Source organism: Pelmatolapia mariae, linkage group LG22 (assembly GCF_036321145.2).
Source record: "Pelmatolapia mariae isolate MD_Pm_ZW linkage group LG22, Pm_UMD_F_2, whole genome shotgun sequence".
NCBI lineage: Eukaryota > Metazoa > Chordata > Actinopteri > Cichliformes > Cichlidae > Pelmatolapia > Pelmatolapia mariae.
Window position 1 is genome coordinate 26,257,746 of NC_086245.2, and position 20,934 is coordinate 26,278,679.

A 20,934-nucleotide genomic window follows, 5' to 3' on the forward strand; every position below is an offset into this window, starting at 1 on the left:
TCCCCCCACAGAAAATAAATAAATAAATAAACAAACAATAAAAAAACAAACACAAAAGAACGTAAATGTCAAACGGGGCCCGTGTGTTCATGACGTTTAATTTTCAAATAAGTGATGGCAAAATGACACTATTTACAGGAGAGAATACGTATGATTTGTACAAAGAAATATACATGCAAAAATAATAATAATAATAAAAAAAAAACAATTTATGAAACAAAAACGGGAAAACAAAAACACAACAAAGTGACAAAAACAGAAAAATCAACAAAAAACAAAAACCCAAACTGAGGTATCCAGTCCAGTTTTTTTTTGTTTTTAAATGGCCTGTGTGTACACCTTTTGAAATACGGTAAATGAAAAAAGGTTAAGAGGGGGCTGATTTAATCATAACCCCTTACTAGACTTATGTGTGCTATTGTTACCATAGTAATCTTGTGTGGTTACTGGTTAGTTACAGTTTAAAGGTGTTTTTTGTTGTTGTTGTTGTTGTTGTTTTAATGGAAGAAATATTTTGGCAACATGTATCTATACATAAAGTGAAAAAAACACTTTGTAAGTAAAATCTTGCATTCAGCTCCAATCCAAGAGTACATTTCAGTCCTTTAATCTCCCGCCTTTTTAATAAAGGTATAAAGAGAGTAAACTAAAAGCGTTCCTCTGACATTTACTCGTGTAAACAATCATTTAACATGGTCATGGATGGCCTAACGCAAGTGAAACGTAATCACAATAAAACCATTTCTTTATTAAGTACTATAAAGCTAGAGCAACTTTGGTGTACCAATACTACAGAGGCATACAGTACAAAAAAAAGTGTTAAATTAGTTTTGATCAAAACGTGATGATTGTAGATCGTGACCTCTGACGCGGCCTGGCCCCGGAGCGGTCGTTAACACTCGGCGATCGAATGAACACAAACTACCAGCAGTGCTTGCAGTACCAAGTACATGCTTTTCTCTAGATTTATTACAGATACAACAGATGTTTTCATAAATAGTTGCATAAAATGTTAAAGCCGCAACATTGCACATGATAATCAAACATAACATACAATGAGTGCATTTACAGTAAATTCATCTTCCGCTGCCTCCACATTCAGCGCTGCCACCGAGGGCTCCAACAGTCTCGAGTCCACTGCGAACGTGAGGGAAAGAAGGCCGAAGTCTCTATACAAGGTAAGGCTTAAACATGTCATATCTGCGCAACACAGGAAAAGAAAAAAGAAAAAAAAGACAAACGTCTATTGTTTCTTCTCGGGTTGGACAGTGCAGCATTTGTTACTCACGACATGGTCATCATGGTATTCTTAGATTAGATTAGGGTACGTTAATGTAAGCGCAGCCATCGAGAAGCTCTGATGTATAAATGTCTCAGCTGATGAGCTCTGTCGCGGTTTCCGCGTGTCTGCAGAGTCCAGAGTAGCACACGAATCTTCAACTTATGAGCATTTTCTACAATGATGTGTTTGCTTTTTTTCCTCCTTGGAATCGCAGAGACACTACTGTGCCTTTCTATACACTGTTTCTATAAGAAAGGGTTGCTTCTCAAAAGTATCCCAGTTACTGTTTAAGGGTAAAAGACAAAAACACACCGTCTGTTCCTGGAGGGCGGTTTGCTCTCTGTGGCGAGCTCCGTTGGCATCGGTTTCTCCTGAAGGAGCTGCGCCCGTGCGGTGGCGTTGAGGCTCGATCGATTGGCTCTTCTGATCAGCTTCAACTCGCGCAGAGGAAAATAACTTACTTCATAATAGTTTTTTTAAAACTGTTTTTGTTCACTTAACTACAAAAAGACGAAACCAGCAAGCAGCAGTAGACGAGGGCATCCATTCATTTATGATTGGTGAGAACTCAGTTCTCTTGGGCTCTGACTGGCTTAAGACCTCAGCAGGTCTCAAATAAACAACCTAAAAGGATAACAGGATTTTATTTAGTGAAAAATCTGTGAAAGAGGATGAGATCAGCTTTCATTTTTTTCTCCTTTTTACATTGAGACCATAAAGAGACTCATCAACCTCAGTGCTGGACCCCAAACTGAGCAGCGTCTCCTGCTGTGGTCGGAGCGCTGAGGCTGAGAGCTGCTCAAACCCGAGGCTGAAGGCGACTGTGAATGAAGCTCCTCACCCCTCCGATGGGCCGGGCATCGGTCTGATGTTTTCTCCTGTCAATGAAAGAAATGAGGCGGGAGGTGTCCAAGCAGCCCTCTGCCCGGCCGTCGCCTTGGCTAGCCTGCAGCCACGGCTCCTGGAGGCAGGGGCCGGCCGGGGGCCTTCTGCCCGGGTCGGTCTTCAGAAGCAGGCAGACGAAGTCCCGGGCCGCCTGGCTGACGCCCTGGAAGTAATCCCTGGGGAAGCTGAAGTCCAGCCTGCAGATGTTCAGGCAGGTCTCCTCTGCGCTCTCGTCGAGAAAGGGGGAGGCGCCGCTCAGCAGCACGTAGGTAACCACGCCCAGACTCCACAGGTCAGAGGTCAGCGACACAGGCTCTCCGAGGACCAGCTCTGGGGAGGCGAACTCAGGGCTGCCCAGCAGAGGGTGAACATAGTGGGCGCTGTTGAGCTGCACGGCATCACCGAAGTCTGTGAGCTTGACTATTGGCTGGCCGCTGGCGGTGTGGGACACCAGCAGGTTCTCAGGCTGTAACGAGAGCAAAGATTAGCCTCATGGATTCTCATTCATTCATCATCATGGTTTGTACATGACCGCAGTGCATCCACATGTCAGGCAACCTTTTTATGGCTTCAATGTTTGGAGGAAAATGAAAAAGTGAGGACTCACTTTTATGTCCAAGTGTGCTATTCTGCAGTTGTGTAAGTAGTGTAAAGCTTCTAAAACGTTCCTCAAGTAGCAGGCCACCTTCTCCTCAGTCAGATTACCCCAGCTCACGATGTAGTCCAGTAGACGGCCTTGGTCGGCCCTGAAACCCAAAGTAAAACATCAGGTCCGAGGTATGGCGTGACACAGCTGTGCGTATGTGTATGTAGGGTTTAACTCTGTGTGTTCGCCTTTGCTGTTTACTCACATCTCCAGGACCAGGGCGTAGCTGCTGGGAGTTTCGTAGGTGTCAATCAGGGTGACTATGTGCGGGTGCTGGAGTCTCTGGAGCAGATTGAGCTCCTGGGTCACTCTGTCTCTCCTCATCAGCTTCTTGTTGACGTGTTTCACAGCCACTGTGCGTTTGGTGCCCCGGTGGTCGCAGCGCTTGACGACAGAGAAACGACCCCTGACGAGAAGACGACACAGTCGGTCCGCTTACTTTATAGTTTTTTGTTGCCGTAGCTTTTATATTCTGAATTCTCACAGCGTGTCTGTTACCTTCCCAGTTCAACCACCTCAGTGTAGTGAGACTCAAAGTTATCCTTCCAGCTCACTCGGACCCCGTCAGTGGACACGGCTGAGACACATGAAAGCAGGAGGGTGGTTCAATAAAATCTGCAGTGACACTCATCGCATACGTTTCACGTCTGTCTCTATGCTCACCCAACACTCTGAGGCTAGCTGATGATGTCACACTGCCCAGCTCGTTGGTGGCAACACACGTGTAAACGCCATCGTCCTCAGAGGCTACGCCGATTATCCGCAGAGTCGCTTCACCCGTATCACTGAAACAAACACACACTCCTTTATTCATCTATTCCATCATAACAGGGTCAGTGTAGCTTTGTGGTTCACTCTCGAGTTATCGTGTTCAACAAAGCTGATGCCTGCCACCTGGTGTGGTGATACTCTGCCTTTTACAGCCGAGGAGTAAAACCTGCTCGGTTATTTACCTGTAGGCGATGCTGAAGTGTCCGTTGTTAGTGAGGTTGCTCTGGTTGGGCCCTTTCCAGCTGACTGTAGCCCGGGGTCGCCCACAAACCTTACACCTTAGGGTGACGCTCTCTCCGTTGTCACATGTCACATCACTCAGAGGTACAAGGAACTCTGGGGGAACTGAAAGGAAAGAAGAGATTTGTTGTTGTCATTGTTTGACAGACTTCTGGCTCCAAATCTGTGTAATGCCACATTGAGCCAATGAGAATGCAGGTTATGGAAAATTTGCAGGGAGCAAGTGAGCATCACCCTCTACCCCACACCTAGCCTAAAGCCAACTGATATTTGCAGTGTAGTGAGAATGCATCTGATACAGACAAGCTCCTGCTGTGTGCTGCAGTGACAAAGAGAAACCTGGAACAATGTCGAGGGATCAGGTCTGGAGCTCAAACTCACCATCATAGATGTAGTTTGGGTTTAGAAGCTGGAAAGAAAGATAAACAAATGTCAACAGTCTAACTTCGAGGCATCGCTGTAGAGTTTTGAAGTGAAGTGAAACTCACCTTTACAGAAACTTTATTGGCCAGGCCATCTCTGGACTTCCTGTAACCGTTTTCCAGCTTTGCCTCCTTCTCCTTTTTCTCAGACTTCTTGCGAATACGCAGGGACGTGTGCCAGGATGAAGACTTCCTGCTAGGAGAATGAAAATGACGGCAGTGAGCTCAGTGTCTTGATAAAAACGGCAGATGAGAATCTCAAGTGCACATATTATGAATTTGAAAATAATTCCCCCCCAATCATCTTGCTCTTACTTGATGGATCCCTCGGGACAGTCGGGGACAATGGTCGACGTGTGTCCTAGCACAAATCCGGGGATCCAGCCCTCGGCGGCGGGGCCCTGCTCGGTGGCTGCTCTGAACACCAGAAACATGTTTTGCTGGTTGCTGGCCAAGATCTGGACCACCTCGCCCTGAATGACGCTGATCTCATCCTCCTTCACAGCCGTGTAGTCCTGGGTCACCAACATGGTGGATACGCTACTGCTGCTGCTACTTTCACTCTGCACCACAGGGATGGAAAACGGTAAGGGCAAACTCAGATGGACATGCAGCGATTAGGCACTAAACACGGTAACTTTTTCAAATCTAAAAATCTGGGGTGACATCTCTAGCGAGTGCCACTTTTGATGAGATAAAGAGAAAAAGAAGCGGAGGCTTTGTAAAAACACATTCGAGCGGAAGAAAGACAAAACAGGGATTTATTAATTTCTTCTCGGAAAAGGCTAACTGGATGAAGAAAGGCAGGAATAAGATGAAGTTTTCCATTTCACTCGTCTTTGCTCTGCAGCTCGACGCAAAGACGAGAGGAGAAACATTAGGCTGAATGAAAGGATCTCTGAGTACGTTTGCAGGTGAACCGCAAACGTCAGAAGTTAGTTGCAGGAAAAGTACATTTAAGTAACACACCATGAAGACGGCCCAGAAGAAGTCAAGTGTTAGTATAAGCTTTGTTAGAGTTAAGAATCTAGAGATAGCCTTAAAAGATAATCAGTGAAGAGGTGAGCGAGGTCCGCTAGAAAGATTTTGAGCCTGAAAACATGTTGACAGTTGAAGCCTTGTCTAGAGATTGTCCTCAGAAACTGTCTAAAGCTACAGAGGATGATGCTGAAGAGCAGTGGAGGTTGTCAGAGATGCGTAGTAAGGGACAGATTAGTAGCGCTGGCAGCAGGACAGGAGACAACAAGGCAGACAGGACAGACCGGCCCCCCCTCTGCCTCTGGGTTAGTCGGATCAGCACTGGGCAGCAGGTAGTGGTCTTACCCCGTTACTCTGGGTGGACTGGATGGACTGCTCGCTGGCCGATGAGCACGTACTCATGCGGTCGGCCTCCTTGCTGTGCGTGGAGTGTCTGTGGGTTTGGCTCTGATTTGAGCTTTGTCGCACCGGAGTCTCTCCCGCCTCTCCCGGAAAGGTGAATGAGCCAGGCCGGCTGGCTGGAGAGCCCGGCATTGAGCTCCAGAATCCAGATCCAGACTTTTGGTTTTGGCCTGGGCTGGGAGGGGGAGGGGGGAGAGTGTCCTTGCCAAAGGCGGGAGTGGCCATGGGGGAGGCCATGGGAGACACGGCTCCTGGCCGTGGTTTAGAAGTGGGTGTGGAGGGCAGAGGCCCAACGGTAGCACGTGGGATGGGGGTATAAGCTTGGTCCTCTGCGGTGTGGATAGGGCGCTTGCCCTGCGGGCTGCCCGCCACAAGGAGCAGAGGAGGAGGGACAGGACGAGGGGACAAACCTGGATCACAAGCGAGTAAAACTCAGACTTCAGTCACATCTTTCATTGGGTCAAACAAGTCAAATTTCACAAGGACAGACAGACGTTTCATACCTGACATCTTATTGGAGCCATCCGGGTCGGCCCCGGGGTGGTGACGTAGGGGTTGGGGCAGGCGGGAGGGTTGCGGGATCCTGGACGGCCGACGAGAGCCACCCTGGGGTCCCGAAGGGATGGAGCTACTCTGGGAGCTTCCACCTCCACCTCCGGGGGCTGCACTAGAACCGCTGTTGCCCCCACCTGGAGCTCCGATGCTGGGCGCACTGCTTGCCCCTACATGGTTCCTCTGATACTCTATTGGTGAGGTCAGAGCTGTGATAAGGTGCAAGAGACAAGGGTGGCCATGTACACAGCAGTTCTTTTACATCACCTATAAGTCCTCTGTGTGTGTGTGTGTGTGTGTGTGTGTGTAGTAGCCTACCATTGAGGAAGTTGCGTTGGCTCTCGAGTATTTGGCTGATCTGAAGGGTCCAGACCTCACGCACCCCTGGATGGGAGGAGTGAAGCACGAAGGACTCCACGGCGCCGTTGGCTGACCGAGAAGTGAGAATGAACTTACAGGGATCACCTTCCACATTCTCCTCCAAACCCAAACAGCTTATCTGGTATAAAAAAAAAAAAAAAGAAAACAGGGAAAACACATCAAACAGAGTCAGCGGCACAGAAATATTGAGATTTAATCATGTCAACCTTTCCTAAATTTGTATTTTTCAAATTTCCTTACTTTCCTCTGTTATACACAAAGGCTTAAAGGTTCACTACAGGCAGAAGGAAACGTTTGAGAAATAAAATCAAATGTCATTAAAAGCAGCCCTGAATGAAGGGTTAACGCCAACTGAGCGCAGGGCTTTTAAATTAATGTAACTACATGCTCCATCAAGAGTGGTATACAGTATTTTGTCCCAACATCTCGACCCCTCCCTCTCTCACACATGCTCTTGCAGAGTACAGTGAAGTTCAGGATGCATTTTGAGGCTTAACCAGCACTGTTATTGTAAGCGGGGACACGCCGTCCTCTCACCTCACGCTCACCTGCCTTATAGATTTAAACTACTCATAATAAGAGATGTTTAACAAAGGCAGCTTGGGACTGCACTACTTCTGTCTGTCAATTCAATTCAATTCAATTCAATTTTATTTATATAGCGCCAAATCACAACAAAAGTCGCCTCAAGGCGCTTTATATTGTACAGTAGATAGCACAATAATAAATACAGAGAAAAACCCAACAATCATATCATATGACCCCCTATGAGCAAGCACTTTGGCGACAGTGGGAAGGAAAAACTCCCTTTTAACAGGAAGAAACCTCCGGCAGAACCAGGCTCAGGGAGGGGCGGCCATCTGCTGCGACCGGTTGGGGTGAAAGAAGGAAAACAGGATGAAAGACATGCTGTGGAAGAGAGACAGAGATTAATAACAGATATGATTCGATGCAGAGAGGTCTATTAACACATAGTGAGTGAGAAAGTGACTGGAAAGGAAAAACTCAATGCATCATGGGAATCCCCGGCAGCCTACGTCTATTGCAGCATAACTAAGGGAGGATTCAGGGTCACCTGGTCCAGCCCTAACTATATGCTTTAGCAAAAAGGAAAGTTTTAAGCCTAACCTTGAAAGTAGAGATAGTGTCTGTCTCCTGAATCCAAACTGGAAGCTGGTTCCACAGAAGAGGGGCCTGAAAACTGAAGGCTCTCCCTCCCATTCTACTTTTAAATACTCTAGGAACAACAAGTAAGCCTGCAGAGCGAGAGCGAAGTGCTCTAATAGGGTGATATGGTACTACAAGGTCATTAAGATAAGATGGGGCCTGATTATTTAAGACCTTGTATGTGAGGAGCAGGATTTTGAATTCAATTCTGGATTTAACAGGAAGCCAATGAAGGGAAGCCAAAACAGGAGAAATATGCTCTCTCTTTCTAGTCCCTGTCAGTACTCTTGCTGCAGCATTTTGGATTAACTGAAGACTTTTCAGGGAGTTTTTAGGACATCCTGATAATAATGAGTTACAGTAGTCCAGCCTGGAAGTAATGAAGGCATGAACTAGTTTTTCAGCGTCACTCTGAGACAGGATATTTCTAATTTTAGAGATGTTGCGCAAATGGAAGAAAGCAGTCTTACATATTTGTTTAATATGTGCCTTGAAGGACATGTCCTGGTCAAAAATGACTCCAAGGTTCCTCACAGCATTACTGGAGGCCAAGGTAATGCCATCCAGAGTAAGGATCTGCTTAGATACCATATTTCTAAGATTTTCAGGGCCGAGTACAATAACCTCAGTTTTATCTGAATTAAGAAGCAGGAAGTTAGCGGCCATCCAGGTCTTTATGTCTTTAAGACATTCCTGCAGTTTAACTAATTGGTGTGTGTTACCTGGCTTCATGGATAGATAGAGCTGCGTATCATCTGCATAGCAGTGAAAATTTATGCTATGTCTTCTAATGATGCTACCTAGGGGAAGCATGTATAATGTAAATAGAATTGGTCCTAGCACTGAACCCTGTGGAACTCCATAATTAACCTCAGCATGTGAAGAAGACTCTCCATTTACTTGAACAAATTGGAGTCTATTAGATAGATATGATACAAACCACTGCAGTGCAGTACCTGTAATACCTACAGCATGTTCTAATCGCTCTAATAGGATATTATGGTCGACAGTATCAAACGCTGCACTGAGGTCTAGCAGGACAAGCACAGAGATGAGTCCACTGTCAGAGGCCATAAGAAGATCATTTGTAACCTTCACTAAAGCTGTTTCTGTGCTGTGATGAGCTCTGAAACCTGACTGAAACTCTTCAAATAAGCCATTCCTCTGCAGATGATCTGTTAGCTGTTTGACAACTACTCTTTCAAGGATTTTTGATATGAAAGGAAGGTTGGAGATTGGCCTATAATTAGCTAAGACAGCTGGGTCTAGAGATTGCTTTTTAAGTAAGGGTTTAACTACAGCCACCTTGAAGGCCTGTGGTACATAGCCAATTATTAGAGATAGATTGATCATATTTAAGATTGAAGAATTAATTAATGGCAGGACTTCTTTGAGCAGTTTTGTAGGAATGGGGTCTAAAAGACACGTTGATGGTTTGGAGGAAGTAATTATTGAAGTTAACTCAGAAAGATCGATTGGAGAAAAAGAGTCTAACTTAACATCAATGGTACTAAAAGTAGCTGTAGACGATATTACATCTGTGGGATGATTATTGGTAATTTTTTCTCTAATGATAAAAATTTTATTTCTGAAGAAGTTCATGAAGTCATTACTAGTTAACGTTAAAGGGATTGTTGGCTCAGTAGAGCTCTGACTTTTTGTCAGCCTGGCTACAGTGCTGAAGAGAAACCTGGGGTTGTTCTTATTTTCTTCAATCAGTGACGAATAGTAAGATGTTCTGGCTTTGCGGAGGGCTTTCTTATAAAGCAGCAAACTATTTCTCCAGGCTAAATGATGATCCTCTAAATTTGTGACACGCCATTTCCTCTCCAGCTTACGAGTTATCTGCTTTAGGCTACGTGTTTGAGAATTATACCACGGAGTCAGGTACTTCTGATTTGAGACCTTAGTTTTCACTGGAGCTACAGTATCCAGAGTCGTACGTAGTGAGGAGGTAAAATTATTAACAAGATAATCGACCTCTGTTGGAGTAGCGTTCAGATAGCTGCCCTGCTCTATGTTGGTACAGGGCATTGAAGATGATAACAGTGGGTGGATTATATTCTTAAACTTAGTTACAGCACTATCAGAAAGACATCTAGTTTGATAAAGTCTACTCTCCACTGCTGTGTAATCAATTATTGTAAATGTAAATGTTATCAGGAAATGATCAGACAGCAGAGGGTTTTCAGGAAACACTGTTAAATGTTCAGTTTCTATGCCATATGTTAAAACAAGATCTAGAGTGTGATTAAAGTGGTGGGTGGGTTCTTTTACATTTTGAGAGAAGCCAATTGAGTCTAATAACAGATTAAATGCAATTTTGAGGCTGTCATTTTTAGCATCTACATGGATGTTAAAATCACCCACAATAATTATTTTATCTGAGTTGAGCACTAAATCAGATAAAAAGTCTGAGAAATCAGAGAGAAACTCTGTGTAAGGCCCAGGTGGACGATAGATGATAACAAGTAAGACTGGTTTCTGAGTTTTACAGCTGGGTTGGACAAGGCTAAGCATCAGGCTTTCAAATGAATTAAAAGTCTGTCTTGGTCTTTCGTTAATTAATAGACTGGTGTGAAAAATTGCTGCCACACCGCCCCCTCGGCCTGTGCTTCGAGGTTTCTGGTAGTTAGAATGACTCGGGGGTGTTGATTCATTTAAACTAACATAATCATCCTGCTGCAACCAGGTTTCTGTAAGGCAGAGTAAATCGATTTGTTGGTCAATTATTAAGTCATGTACTAACAGAGACTTGGAGGAGAGAGACCTAATATTTAATAATCCACATTTCACTGTTTTACTCTTTGGTTCAGATGTGGATTCTGTATTGTTCTTTCTTTTTGATTTTTTATGTTTAAGTTTTTTATTGCTGGTTTTTGGTTTGTTTTTTGTCTGTTTGGGAGCTGACACAGTCTCAATGGAGATGGTTTTTTGGGGGGGTAGCGGGAGGAGAGAAGCTGCAGAGAGGCGTGTAAGACTGCAACTCTGCTTCCTGGTCCCAACTCTGGATAGTCAGATTTTGGGGGGTTTAATAAATTTGTCCATATTTCTAGAAATGAGAGCTGCTCCATCCAAAGTGGGATGGATGCCGTCTCTCCTAACAAGACCAGGTTTCCTCCAGAAGGTTTGCCAATTATCTATGAAGCCCACATCGTTTCTGGGACACCACTCAGACAGCCAGCAATTTAAGGAGAACATGCGGCTAAACATGTCACTCCTGGTCTGATTGGGGAGGGGACCAGAGAAAACTACAGAGTCCGACATTGTTTTGGCAAAGTTGCACACCGATTCAATATTGATTTTAGTGACCTCCGATTGGCGTAACCGGGTGTCATTACTGCCGACGTGAATTATGATCTTACTGTATTTACGTTTACCCTTAGCCAGCAGTTTTAAATTTCCTTCAATGTCGCCTGCTCTGGCCCCTGGAAGGCAATTGACTATGGTTGCCGGTGTCTCTAGCTTCACATGTCTGAGAACAGAATCACCAATTACCAGAGTTTGACCCCCGGCGGGTGTGTCGCCGAGTGGGGAAAAACGGTTAGACACATGAACAGGTTGGTGGTGTACCTGGGGCTTCAGTTTAAGACTATGCTTCCTCCTCACCGTCACCCAACCGCCCTCGTTCCCCAGCTGCTTGGGGTCTGCCGGGGAACAGCTAGCGGGGCCTACGCTATCTTCGGCTGCACCAGCTACAGGGGCCTGACTAGCTACGGGTGAATGAAGGGTGCGAAGCCGAGTCTCCAATTCAGTAATCCTGGCCTCCAGAGCTGCAAATATGCTACATTTGTTACAGGTATCATTACTGCTAAAGGAGGCCGAGGAGTAACTAAACATCTGACACAATGAGCAGGAAAGTGCAACAGGGACAGGTGAAGTAGCCATGGTGCTAACGAGTCAGCTACGAGCTAAGCTAAGCTAGCGAAACAGTAAAGAGACAGTGAGTGAATACTTTGGCTATAAATTAGGTAGTGAGCACACAGAAAGGGTGATTCAGATGAAGCACGTTAAGATTATACTATGAAAAAGGGATGTATCAAAAGATTTCAATTAAATTGCTAAGCAGAAAAGCTACTCAGAAACACCACTGTGTTTGAGCAGGAACAGGAAGTGATACTCTACCGCAGAGCGAGCGAAACACCAAGTGACAGCGCCACGTGTCAAGAGTCCATTGCTAAAATCAGGGCAATGCAGTAACTGAAAAAGAGCACCGTCTGAGCTTTTGTTACATGAACTTGATGAGGAGCCAGACAGACTCACAGACTAAGCTCTGCTTCAGGTAAATGTCTTTTGCTTTTGAAGCTGAGCCAAACTAAGCCTGCGGCCAATTTTTGAGAAAACATGGTTTATTCTTCTGAGAAAGATATTCTTCTGACTTTAAAATTGCTCACTAAAACAAGATTACACAACTAGGAATAATTAAATCAAGTTAACCTGCAAACAACAAGGAGAAATGTTTCACAAGCTGAAGTTCCTCAGTTGTTAGCATATTAACAGACATTCTTCAAGTGGGGAAAGTAACAAGTGTACATCCTCCCTCCTTAAATCATTACCTTGATGCTGTTCTTATAGAGGAAGCCTGGCAGAGAGAACCCCTTCTTTTTGTCCAGGGGCTCACTGAAGATGACAAGCTGCTCAAACAGGAAAACCCTCCTCTCCTTCATCCGGCCGAGCAGACCGCCATCGGGGTCGGACACCATGAATGTGTCCTGCAGCAAAAGGCGGCCCTGAGCCACAATCTTCCCCTGGAGGCAAAGAGAGAGAAATGTTAACGCACGCTTTAAGGAAGATGTTGTATTACTTCACCGATCACTGAGAAAAATGGCTTCTTACATCAAACCCTTGAAGCCGGCCGACATTCATCATATCGTTACACCTTTTTGGAACAATGCACATGACCTCCACTGCTTTCTGGAAGAGTCAGAAATGAACAAGATTGGTATAATTGCTCAAATGGTTTTGCATAATTTCTTTTTCAAATTTACATTTTGTGTGTGTTTTTTTTTTTTTTTTAAGATCTCACTTCCAAATCTGGAGACTCCAGCCCAGCCTTTTTAGAGTGTTTCAGGAAATCCTAAAATGCACAAACAAACACAAGTAAAATAATAGCTTTGTACATTACGTGTAACAGCGAGGGGCATTTAGATACAGTGCAAAAATAAAGGGTAAGTAAGCAGCAGCTGGAGCTCTGGCGCCCTCTACTGCATAGAAACAGCCTAACCTTGAGCAGCAGCTGGTACTTCATGATCCTCTGGACTGGCTTGATGAGCAGGTCTGTGATCTGCAGTCTGTGTCCCAGCCGCTGCTTCAGGTCCTACAAAATCAAGTGTGTCTCTTTAACAGCTGCATAATGAGTTACACTTGAACCTAAAGCTGCCAAAATACCAGTCTAACCTCAAAGTAGGTGTCGATATACTCGGACACGATGTGCTCTGACTTGGGCTTGTTCTGACAGTACACTATGTACATGTTTAGTCTCCGTTCCTGGATAGATAAAGCACACACACAATTACACTTTCATCAGATGTGTGGAAGCAATTACAAAGAAGGCAGGAGCTGGAAATTCCCTGCAGACCAACCTGTTTGAGAAAGAGTGGTCCCAGTCTGTCAGGGTCCTCCAAACACTTCTCCAACTCCCTGAGGAAGAAACTGAGCGACACAGAAACAGAAGTTACTGAAGCGCGGATTCTGGACAGGGAAAACTCTACAGTCTCCACACGCCTGTGTGTGTCTGTGTGTGTGCATGCCCTACATACTCTTTGTGCCAGTCGTAGATCTGATGGATGTTGCCAAACACAATTTTGTCTTTTCCCTTCATATCATCAGGGACACCCTCCTCCTTCATTCTGCTCATGTAGCCCTTGTGATGGAAACACACGAAGAATTCACAACAGGAAGTCGCCAAAGCTCGCAGAACTAATTTTAATATTCATCACATAGAAAATGTTTCACTAAACTTACCTCCACCACCAGGCCGAGGTCTCTGACGTAATCTCTCTCCGTCTCCACCAACTCCAGCAGAATGAAACTAGAGCAAGAGAGGAGAAACGCAGATGGCAGACTTAAAATGAGAGCTAAAAAAGCAGCGTTAGAGCTCCCTAAACATTAGTCTACTGTTGCGTGAGATCGCAGTAGACGTACTGTCTTTTTTTGAGGATGCTGGCCCTGCGTTCGTCCATTTCTTCAATGGGGGAGGAAGAGGAGAGGAGGGAGTTGTCAGAGGGGTTGAAAGAGGGAGAGCTGCTGTCTCCTTGTTCTACAGACAGAGAGCTGGGTCTGTCCTCCAGAGCCTGCACAACAAAAGCAGTTTGTTCACAAGAATATATCATTCTTTCCTTTATATAAAGTCTCTTAATCGTAATGACTCTGAAATGGACACAACTAAGCTTAATAAACAGAAAATGCAGAATAATATATTTAAATTAGCTGATATGAAGCTAACAAACAGTTAATGCGATTGAATCAAGCAGAAACTTCTGGAGCTGGAAAACAAAGGAAAAGTCTAATCCCAAAACCTGCAGTTCCTCTAGTGGCCACTTGAGGCAGACTCATTTTCATCATACTTACTTGATTGCTAAATGGTTTCTAAAGCTACTTTCGCTCTTTGTAAACACTGGACTGTTGTTTTTAAACTCACCTAATTAGATTTTGTTCTTCTTTAAAGTTTAGGGCATGTGGACACTTTCAGTGACAGCTATGCTAACATGGGCTAGAGCTATAGCTGCTAGCTACCTGTCCTCACCACTTTTACTCAGAGTCACTCAACTGGACCTCAAAACCATGTTTCCTTTCTTTTGTTTTCTTAATGTTGGTGTTTTTTTGAACATTTTAAACAAATTTTGGACAAACAATGCAACCTCTGTTCGAGAAGTTTATACTTCAACTTTACTGAGTGAAACTCAGCAACTTGCTAATCAAGCTTGCTAGCATTAGCTTAGCAATAACTTAGCACTCCACCCTCTCGTCTAAATATGTTCACTCCAGGCTCCAAAATTTCACATGATGGCAGTCAAAATGCTGATGCTTCAAAATAAGGATTTGGCAATAGCATGGTGGCTACGTCCATCTTTTATATACAGTCTGTGGTATCTTCTGATAAACTGGGCCTGGTTGGTGTGAGTATTTGGTATTTCCTACCATCTTGCTTTTGACTAGCTCCTCGATGGCGCTCACCAGCTCAGCGGCACTGGGCGTTTCTGAACTGGACGGGCGGACCGACAGACGAGAAGAGGTCTAGGCAAAAAGCAGAGAGATGAGAGGAAGGAAAACCAACAAGTGTGAGAAAAGCCATGCAAGTCGACAGTCTAAATTTTGAAGTAATAACTCTCTTTAGGGAAAAAAGGAACCACTAAACTTTTCAGAACTGAATCAAGCCTCATCACACTTTAGGAACAGTAATTTCCATCCTTTCTAAAACAGAAATAAGTCTGTTTTTAACATAATCCTAAAGTAAGTTGTAAGAGCTTACAGTTAAAACCCATGCTGGAGTTTTCATTGAGAATAACTTGAAGACAAGATTCAATTATCTTTTGGTGGTGGCATTTAAGTGGATTTTAGTTGTTGATGCGACCAATGACTTAGTGAAAATGTTTCTTAAATGTTGTAATCTGAAGAGATTCATCCACGATATGCTCCCATTAGTGAAACCCCCAGGACAGGGGGCGGGGTTTTTATAACTCAAGGTTAAAGAAAGTCAAAACGTATATGAACTTCATAAAGCGGCCAATGAAAAGGTAAAAAAAAACAAAACATGAGGCTGAAAGTAGGGTGACTGAAATGAAGATAAGAGAAGAAAAATAGAAGTCTTTCAAATAGTGATGGGCAGAAGGTCAAAAAAATGGTGATGTGTGAGTGAAAGATGTTTGTGTTGCTTTCTCAGATGGTGATGAGCGGCCTTTGGAATAAAAAAAGAATGCTAACAGAGCTAGAATGAAAGAGGTAATATGTAAGTATGCATATATAGAGATATATATATATATAGTTCAGGAGACTCTCACCCTTGCTGTGCTGTGCTTCAAGACATTCCCCAATTAGGTTTTCTGGGTGATGCTGTGTGCCCTTCTGGCCTCGCCAGCATTTAGAGATGCCAATTACTCGCATGGTTAATGAGGTTAACGCACAGAGGGTAAAAGGAGATGAGGACGAGCAGGCGGGGGACGGAGTGGGTGGTGAGGAGTTGGGGGAGAGGAAGAAGGGGTGCTTTTGAATTTTCACCTCATTGTGGCCTCTTAGTTAGATTATCCAGCAGGGCTGCTGTGGGATCTTACCGCTTTATTTTCAGATTTAGATCCACTAATTTTATGGTCAATCCCAGCCTATGACTGACAAACATGCAGAAAAAAGCTGCAGTCTTGCGCTATGCTTACACACTCTAACAAAAAAAAGAGTTAGGAGCTACATGCATCCTCTCCTTATGTACATTTTGCTTTAAAGCCCTTACTCATCCGCCAGACACCTCTCTGCTCCAGAGGTGTGATCAAAGAAACGAGGCAGAAGTCAAAACATGTAAAGCTTAAAAAAATAGAAGAAGAAGAAGAAAAAGGGGGAAATCTTAAGTAGAGAAATCCAGGAATGTTTAAGAGTTTGCAAAAAATACAAAAGTTAGGCAGAGGGACAGAGAAAGGTGGATTTCAAAAAAAGAAGGAAAAAGAAAAAAGCTTCTATCTTCATGTTTCAGGTTTTAGAAAATACAATTTTGAGTTGAAGAGTAAGGGGGAAAACGATAGAGAACTGAAGAAGTGACCGAGGGAAGAGACAGAAGGGGAAGAGCGGGACACTTCAGATGGAGAGGTATGGAAACTGAGACAAAGCAAAGACAGGACATAAATCAAGGTAATGCTACAGCATGGAAAACAGCAAACAATACAACCAGGAAACAAAACAAAAAAAGAGAAACAGAAATTAGTGTCAGAGGAGTCTCCACTTGAGTCGAGGAGGAAACGTGGGCTGCGTGAGACTTTGCATTGCTTTCTGTTTTAGAAGAGAGGGGAGAATATGATGCAACACGCCAAGATAAAATGCTATGCACAACTGAAACTAAGGGTCACTTAAACCGTGTCAGGAAATGGTCCTATTTGGGAAAAAGTGGGAGAAACTTAAATGAGTGAAAGTGTTTTCCAGAAACCAACGACTGCAGATGTTACACCACCTCTTACACCAACCCCGGGCCTCGGCAAGCGACCAAATGTGGGTTTGACTCGGTTGCAGATTTAAAATGAATACTTACTAGATCAAAACTAAATGTATTAAAAAAACCTTTAGGACACACTTCTATTGGAAAGAAAACACTGCAGGCAGCTAGAGATGATTTCAGATATGCGTCTCATCATTTTGAGCAAAACAAGCCAATTTTTAATGGGCTAGATTTTTGTGGATAGTAAATTTAACACTTTCTAACACTTATAAATACTGAAGACAAAATCTGTGTGACTCCGTTTGTCTACCAGAAGTTAAGAACACAAAGCACGTCGGCAATTTCCAGATCAACACAATCCTAAAAAGCAAGCCTCACAACACGATTCCTCATGTCCTTTCTTGACCTACAATCTTAAAGAATGATGTGAGCTGAAAAGCTGATTACATCTGGTCCCCGGTCCCCCGCTGTAACGCCCTAACTCTCCTCACCTTGTCATCCTGTGAGTCTGGCTGCAGCAAGCTATGCTGCTGGATGGCCATAGGTGGAGGCAGAGGTACTGAGTCTGCACCCTCCTCGCCCTCCTCCTCTCCGCAGCTCTGCATTCCCGAAGAACTGGACTTGGACAGCGTACCGCTCGATAGGCCCTCGTTACGAACCCTCTGCAAAACACGAGGACGACAAAACACGAGTTAACTCTCTTGTAACAGGTTTGAGGATGGCACAGAGTGTCAAGCGTTCTGCATCCACCCACCTCCTCCAAAGTTTCATCCTGAGGCGTAGCAGCACTGTCGTCCGAGTCTTTCTGAGTTCCTATCGTCATCTCTCCGCTCTTCCTCACCTCGCGGCTCTTCTTGTGCTTGTGGGCCAGCTTCTTCACGTGGCCGTCTGCCTTACCGCTGCTTAGCCGTCGCACCGGGCTGGTCAGCCACTTCCGTAGTGTGTTACCTAAGAAACCAAAACACACGCACAAAGCACAGGTTAAAGTTAATTCACCGAAACTGCAGCGTACAGTTAAAAGCTCTGGATTTTATCTACAACTACAGTTGACAGCTTCATCACTTTGTTCCTCAGTTTTAAATTTTAAATACTTTGTACTTTTTTTTTTTTTAAACAGATTTTTTTTCATAGCCTTTCAAATAAAGGTTGGCGATCTCACCTGGTCGCTTAGGACCTGGGGAAGTGTGGGAGCCAATGCCGTGACCGGGCTGCAGCGTAGCAGAGGAACCTGGCATGATGGAGTCATTGCTGCACACTGACAGTGTGTCTGTGAAATACAGAGCTGTAAGTGAAAACAAGCCCTGTGATGCCAGTTCCAGAAATGAGACCAAAAACAACAGCTCTACTCAAGAAAGACAAGAAACAATGCAGTCATCTGTAAATTTAAAGCATATTTTAAAAATATTATTAATTTTTGTAGATGGCAAATCAGAATGTGAAGGCTGAGAAAATTCATTTTAGTGGAAGAACATCATCTGATTTTGAATATGATGCCAGCAATATGTTCCAAAAAATATCTGGACACTGAGGAGATGTTGCAGCTTTCTAAGTGAAATGCTTAAAAAAGCCCAGGATTTCAGCTGCTAACCTGCCTGCATTCCAGACCCTTTACTGCAGAGCCAATGTTTGTAATATGTGCAGTGCATGGTTAATAAGAAAGATCTTCTCTGAAATCATCATCATAATCATCAGCACAAGCTAGATAGCAGCATCTGTCCCCAAAACAGTATATAGTTATTCAGCATTAACGGTGCCTTCAGAAATATGAGTGTTTCCATGGCAACATGGATGCAGGCTTGGATTTTCTAAACTTAATTATATCAGTGACTTTTTGCCAGTGAAGCAAATTAGGTTAAATTTTTGTACCTTTGTGATTGAAGATGCCTTCCATCTCCATGGAGGACCTGGAATGGGCGATGCAGAGCATAGAGCAGGGCACCAGGCCCTCCTGGGCAGGAGAGCGGTCTGTGGTCCTGACCAGGCACCAGTCTGGTTTGTCGTGACAGCGCTCCAGAACCTCCACCGTCTGACCCCGCCGCACCGTCAGCTCGTTGCTGTTGCTGGCCATAAAGTCGTGTATGACCACAGTCAGCTCACAGCCGCCGGAGAGCTGTGGAAGACGAGACCATCACTGAGACCTTTGCTCCATATGACATTTGTTTTTAAATCTGATGAATGCAGAAGGTCTGAAGACTGGGCATCATTTCTGAGCTGTGTGTGTGTGTTCTCACCTTGTCGCTGTCCAGTGTGTTCTGAGAGGTGCGTGATGCCAGAGAGATGGTGTCTGGTTGGCTGCTGCCTTCACCCTGACTGTCCAGGTCCTCTCCATCCCTAACGGGAGCACACACGATCAATAAAAGGTGGAATTTTTCTTCCCTTCTTGTATAAAAACAGTAAGATAAACTTCCTGTTCATAGATTAATCCCCATTTAGAGCCGTGTTTACCTTCGTCCCTTGTGGTGCTTGGTGGTGGCCGTTTTGGGAATATGAATGGGTTCTTTAAGTGCTCCTCTCAGGTGAATGGTGCGCTCTTGGATCACCTCTCTGATGTGTTTGATCCAGTCTTGCTTGTTCTCAATGCTGGATGCCTGTTATCGGCAGTCAATCATTGTCAAGAAGGCAAAGCTTGTCAAAAAATCCTCAATTTGAATTCTTGATTCACACATATCTGATCTCTTAATACGTTACAAAGCCATTATTTCACATATACATTTTACTCAGGTTCCCTCTGCCTGTAAATGCCTAACACAGTGGCTTCCCTGCATTTATTTTGTACAGCCACTGCAACAGCTCTCATAGATGAAGAACCACTTCCTCAACACCACCCACCATCTGAATAATCTGAGTTAAAGTGGATGTTACTTAATGTATTAGTCATACAAACATGAACAGTGAACAGTCAGTGTTTAGGTTTACTTTACTACCCTCATTTGGGAATCACCTTTATTGATTATTTTGTACCTTTCAGGTCTGGAGATGTGATATTGCTAAGGTTACAGCGGCTTGATGCTAAAGCTCAAATATGCTGCTTTTACCCATGACACTAAGCTAACTTTAAGACTTTTGAAAAATGGTTGAGGGCTGTGTTGTGGGATTGTTTGTACTCACCATGGCTCCATGTTTGGATCCCTGACTTAGCTTTGAATTTAAAATATAAAAAAGGGAATTTCACTGGTTTGCTTTTAGAAGGTGTACAGGACATTTTACAAGCTGACAGAATGATTTGAAATGATAGAAGTGCACAACACTGACATTTTGGTTTGACAGTATAATGAAGGCCAATAAAATGCCTAGTGAATAGTAATGGATAGTGTGTGTGTGTGTGTGTGTGTGTGTGTGTGTGGTTAGTAACAAGACACACCTAATTTACAATACACATAACACATGACTGCTTCTCAGTGGTTAGTCTGGTAGTCAGTGTGTATTTATGTTGAAATGCTCAGTACTGAACGTGCTAGGACTCTGGCTTCATGCTGGTCCAACAGCTGACAAGTTTTAATCCATCTGTGACACTACTCAGCAGGAAGAAGTCTTAACATGGGTGATTCGATATTTAGAAAAATTAATTAAAAACTTCAACAGTGGCTGTAAATCATTTTTTAAATATATATTTTGTGGTAGAGAAGGATAGCTAAGTCGCTGCTTTGATAAAGCAGCAGCGAGCCAGGCTGGGCGATTGTGGGCGTTCAGGGGCTGAATCAGCATCACCAGCGTTGGTGGAAGCATGTCGGCCCACATAGAGAATTAGAGATACAAACATCCACAGAAAACACAGCCCCAGATATACACATGTGTGCCGTGTTTTGTTAACAGATGGAACAAAAGCAGAAATCTAACCAGGCTGGAAGACGAGAAGGAAGGAGGAGACAGAAGAGTGACTACAGAAAGCTTCTCAGCCACCCTGAAGCTGCTCATGCATTTAAACGGGACAGAAGAGAGGACAGTAGAGATAAGAAGAAGAATAGAAAAGGTCTGAATGTGGAGAGGAAACTGGGTTAGACCAATATTTATGCTTTCAGCACACTCACATGGAAGATTCACGTATTTTCAATGCTAGTATTTCGACTTTATC

The 20,934-nt window shown here is 44.1% G+C and overlaps 1 protein-coding gene across 6 annotated transcripts in view; it reads right to left on the reverse strand.

Annotated features, from left to right (window-relative positions):
- Window positions 1-79: 79 nt before the first annotated feature.
- The window catches only part of LOC135933210 (triple functional domain protein), an 80,578-nt gene continuing 59,723 nt past the window's right edge, over window positions 80-20,934 (reverse strand). For 2 of the 6 annotated variants that reach the window (XM_065471237.1, XM_065471242.1), the window contains 29 exons: window positions 19,971-20,000; window positions 19,308-19,450; window positions 19,094-19,193; window positions 18,729-18,972; window positions 18,022-18,129; window positions 17,617-17,810; window positions 17,354-17,524; window positions 14,867-14,962; window positions 13,871-14,019; window positions 13,691-13,757; window positions 13,486-13,589; window positions 13,309-13,378; window positions 13,124-13,213; window positions 12,951-13,043; window positions 12,753-12,803; window positions 12,563-12,640; window positions 12,283-12,474; window positions 6,497-6,677; window positions 6,130-6,387; window positions 5,570-6,036; window positions 4,562-4,809; window positions 4,313-4,442; window positions 4,206-4,233; window positions 3,767-3,929; window positions 3,477-3,598; window positions 3,312-3,390; window positions 3,019-3,219; window positions 2,775-2,913; window positions 80-2,633 (listed from right to left, as the gene is read on the reverse strand). In XM_065471237.1, the coding sequence (XP_065327309.1) occupies window positions 2,082-2,633; window positions 2,775-2,913; window positions 3,019-3,219; window positions 3,312-3,390; window positions 3,477-3,598; window positions 3,767-3,929; window positions 4,206-4,233; window positions 4,313-4,442; window positions 4,562-4,809; window positions 5,570-6,036; window positions 6,130-6,387; window positions 6,497-6,677; window positions 12,283-12,474; window positions 12,563-12,640; window positions 12,753-12,803; window positions 12,951-13,043; window positions 13,124-13,213; window positions 13,309-13,378; window positions 13,486-13,589; window positions 13,691-13,757; window positions 13,871-14,019; window positions 14,867-14,962; window positions 17,354-17,524; window positions 17,617-17,810; window positions 18,022-18,129; window positions 18,729-18,972; window positions 19,094-19,193; window positions 19,308-19,450; window positions 19,971-20,000 (4,548 nt within the window). In that variant the 3' untranslated portion in view covers window positions 80-2,081. Of the gene's footprint in view, window positions 2,634-2,774; window positions 2,914-3,018; window positions 3,220-3,311; window positions 3,391-3,476; window positions 3,599-3,766; window positions 3,930-4,205; window positions 4,234-4,312; window positions 4,443-4,561; window positions 4,810-5,569; window positions 6,037-6,129; window positions 6,388-6,496; window positions 6,678-12,282; window positions 12,475-12,562; window positions 12,641-12,752; window positions 12,804-12,950; window positions 13,044-13,123; window positions 13,214-13,308; window positions 13,379-13,485; window positions 13,590-13,690; window positions 13,758-13,870; window positions 14,020-14,866; window positions 14,963-17,353; window positions 17,525-17,616; window positions 17,811-18,021; window positions 18,145-18,728; window positions 18,973-19,093; window positions 19,194-19,307; window positions 19,451-19,970; window positions 20,001-20,934 lie in introns of those variants that run through there. The other 4 variants (XM_065471238.1, XM_065471236.1, XM_065471239.1 and 1 more) reach the window with 4 other exon arrangements.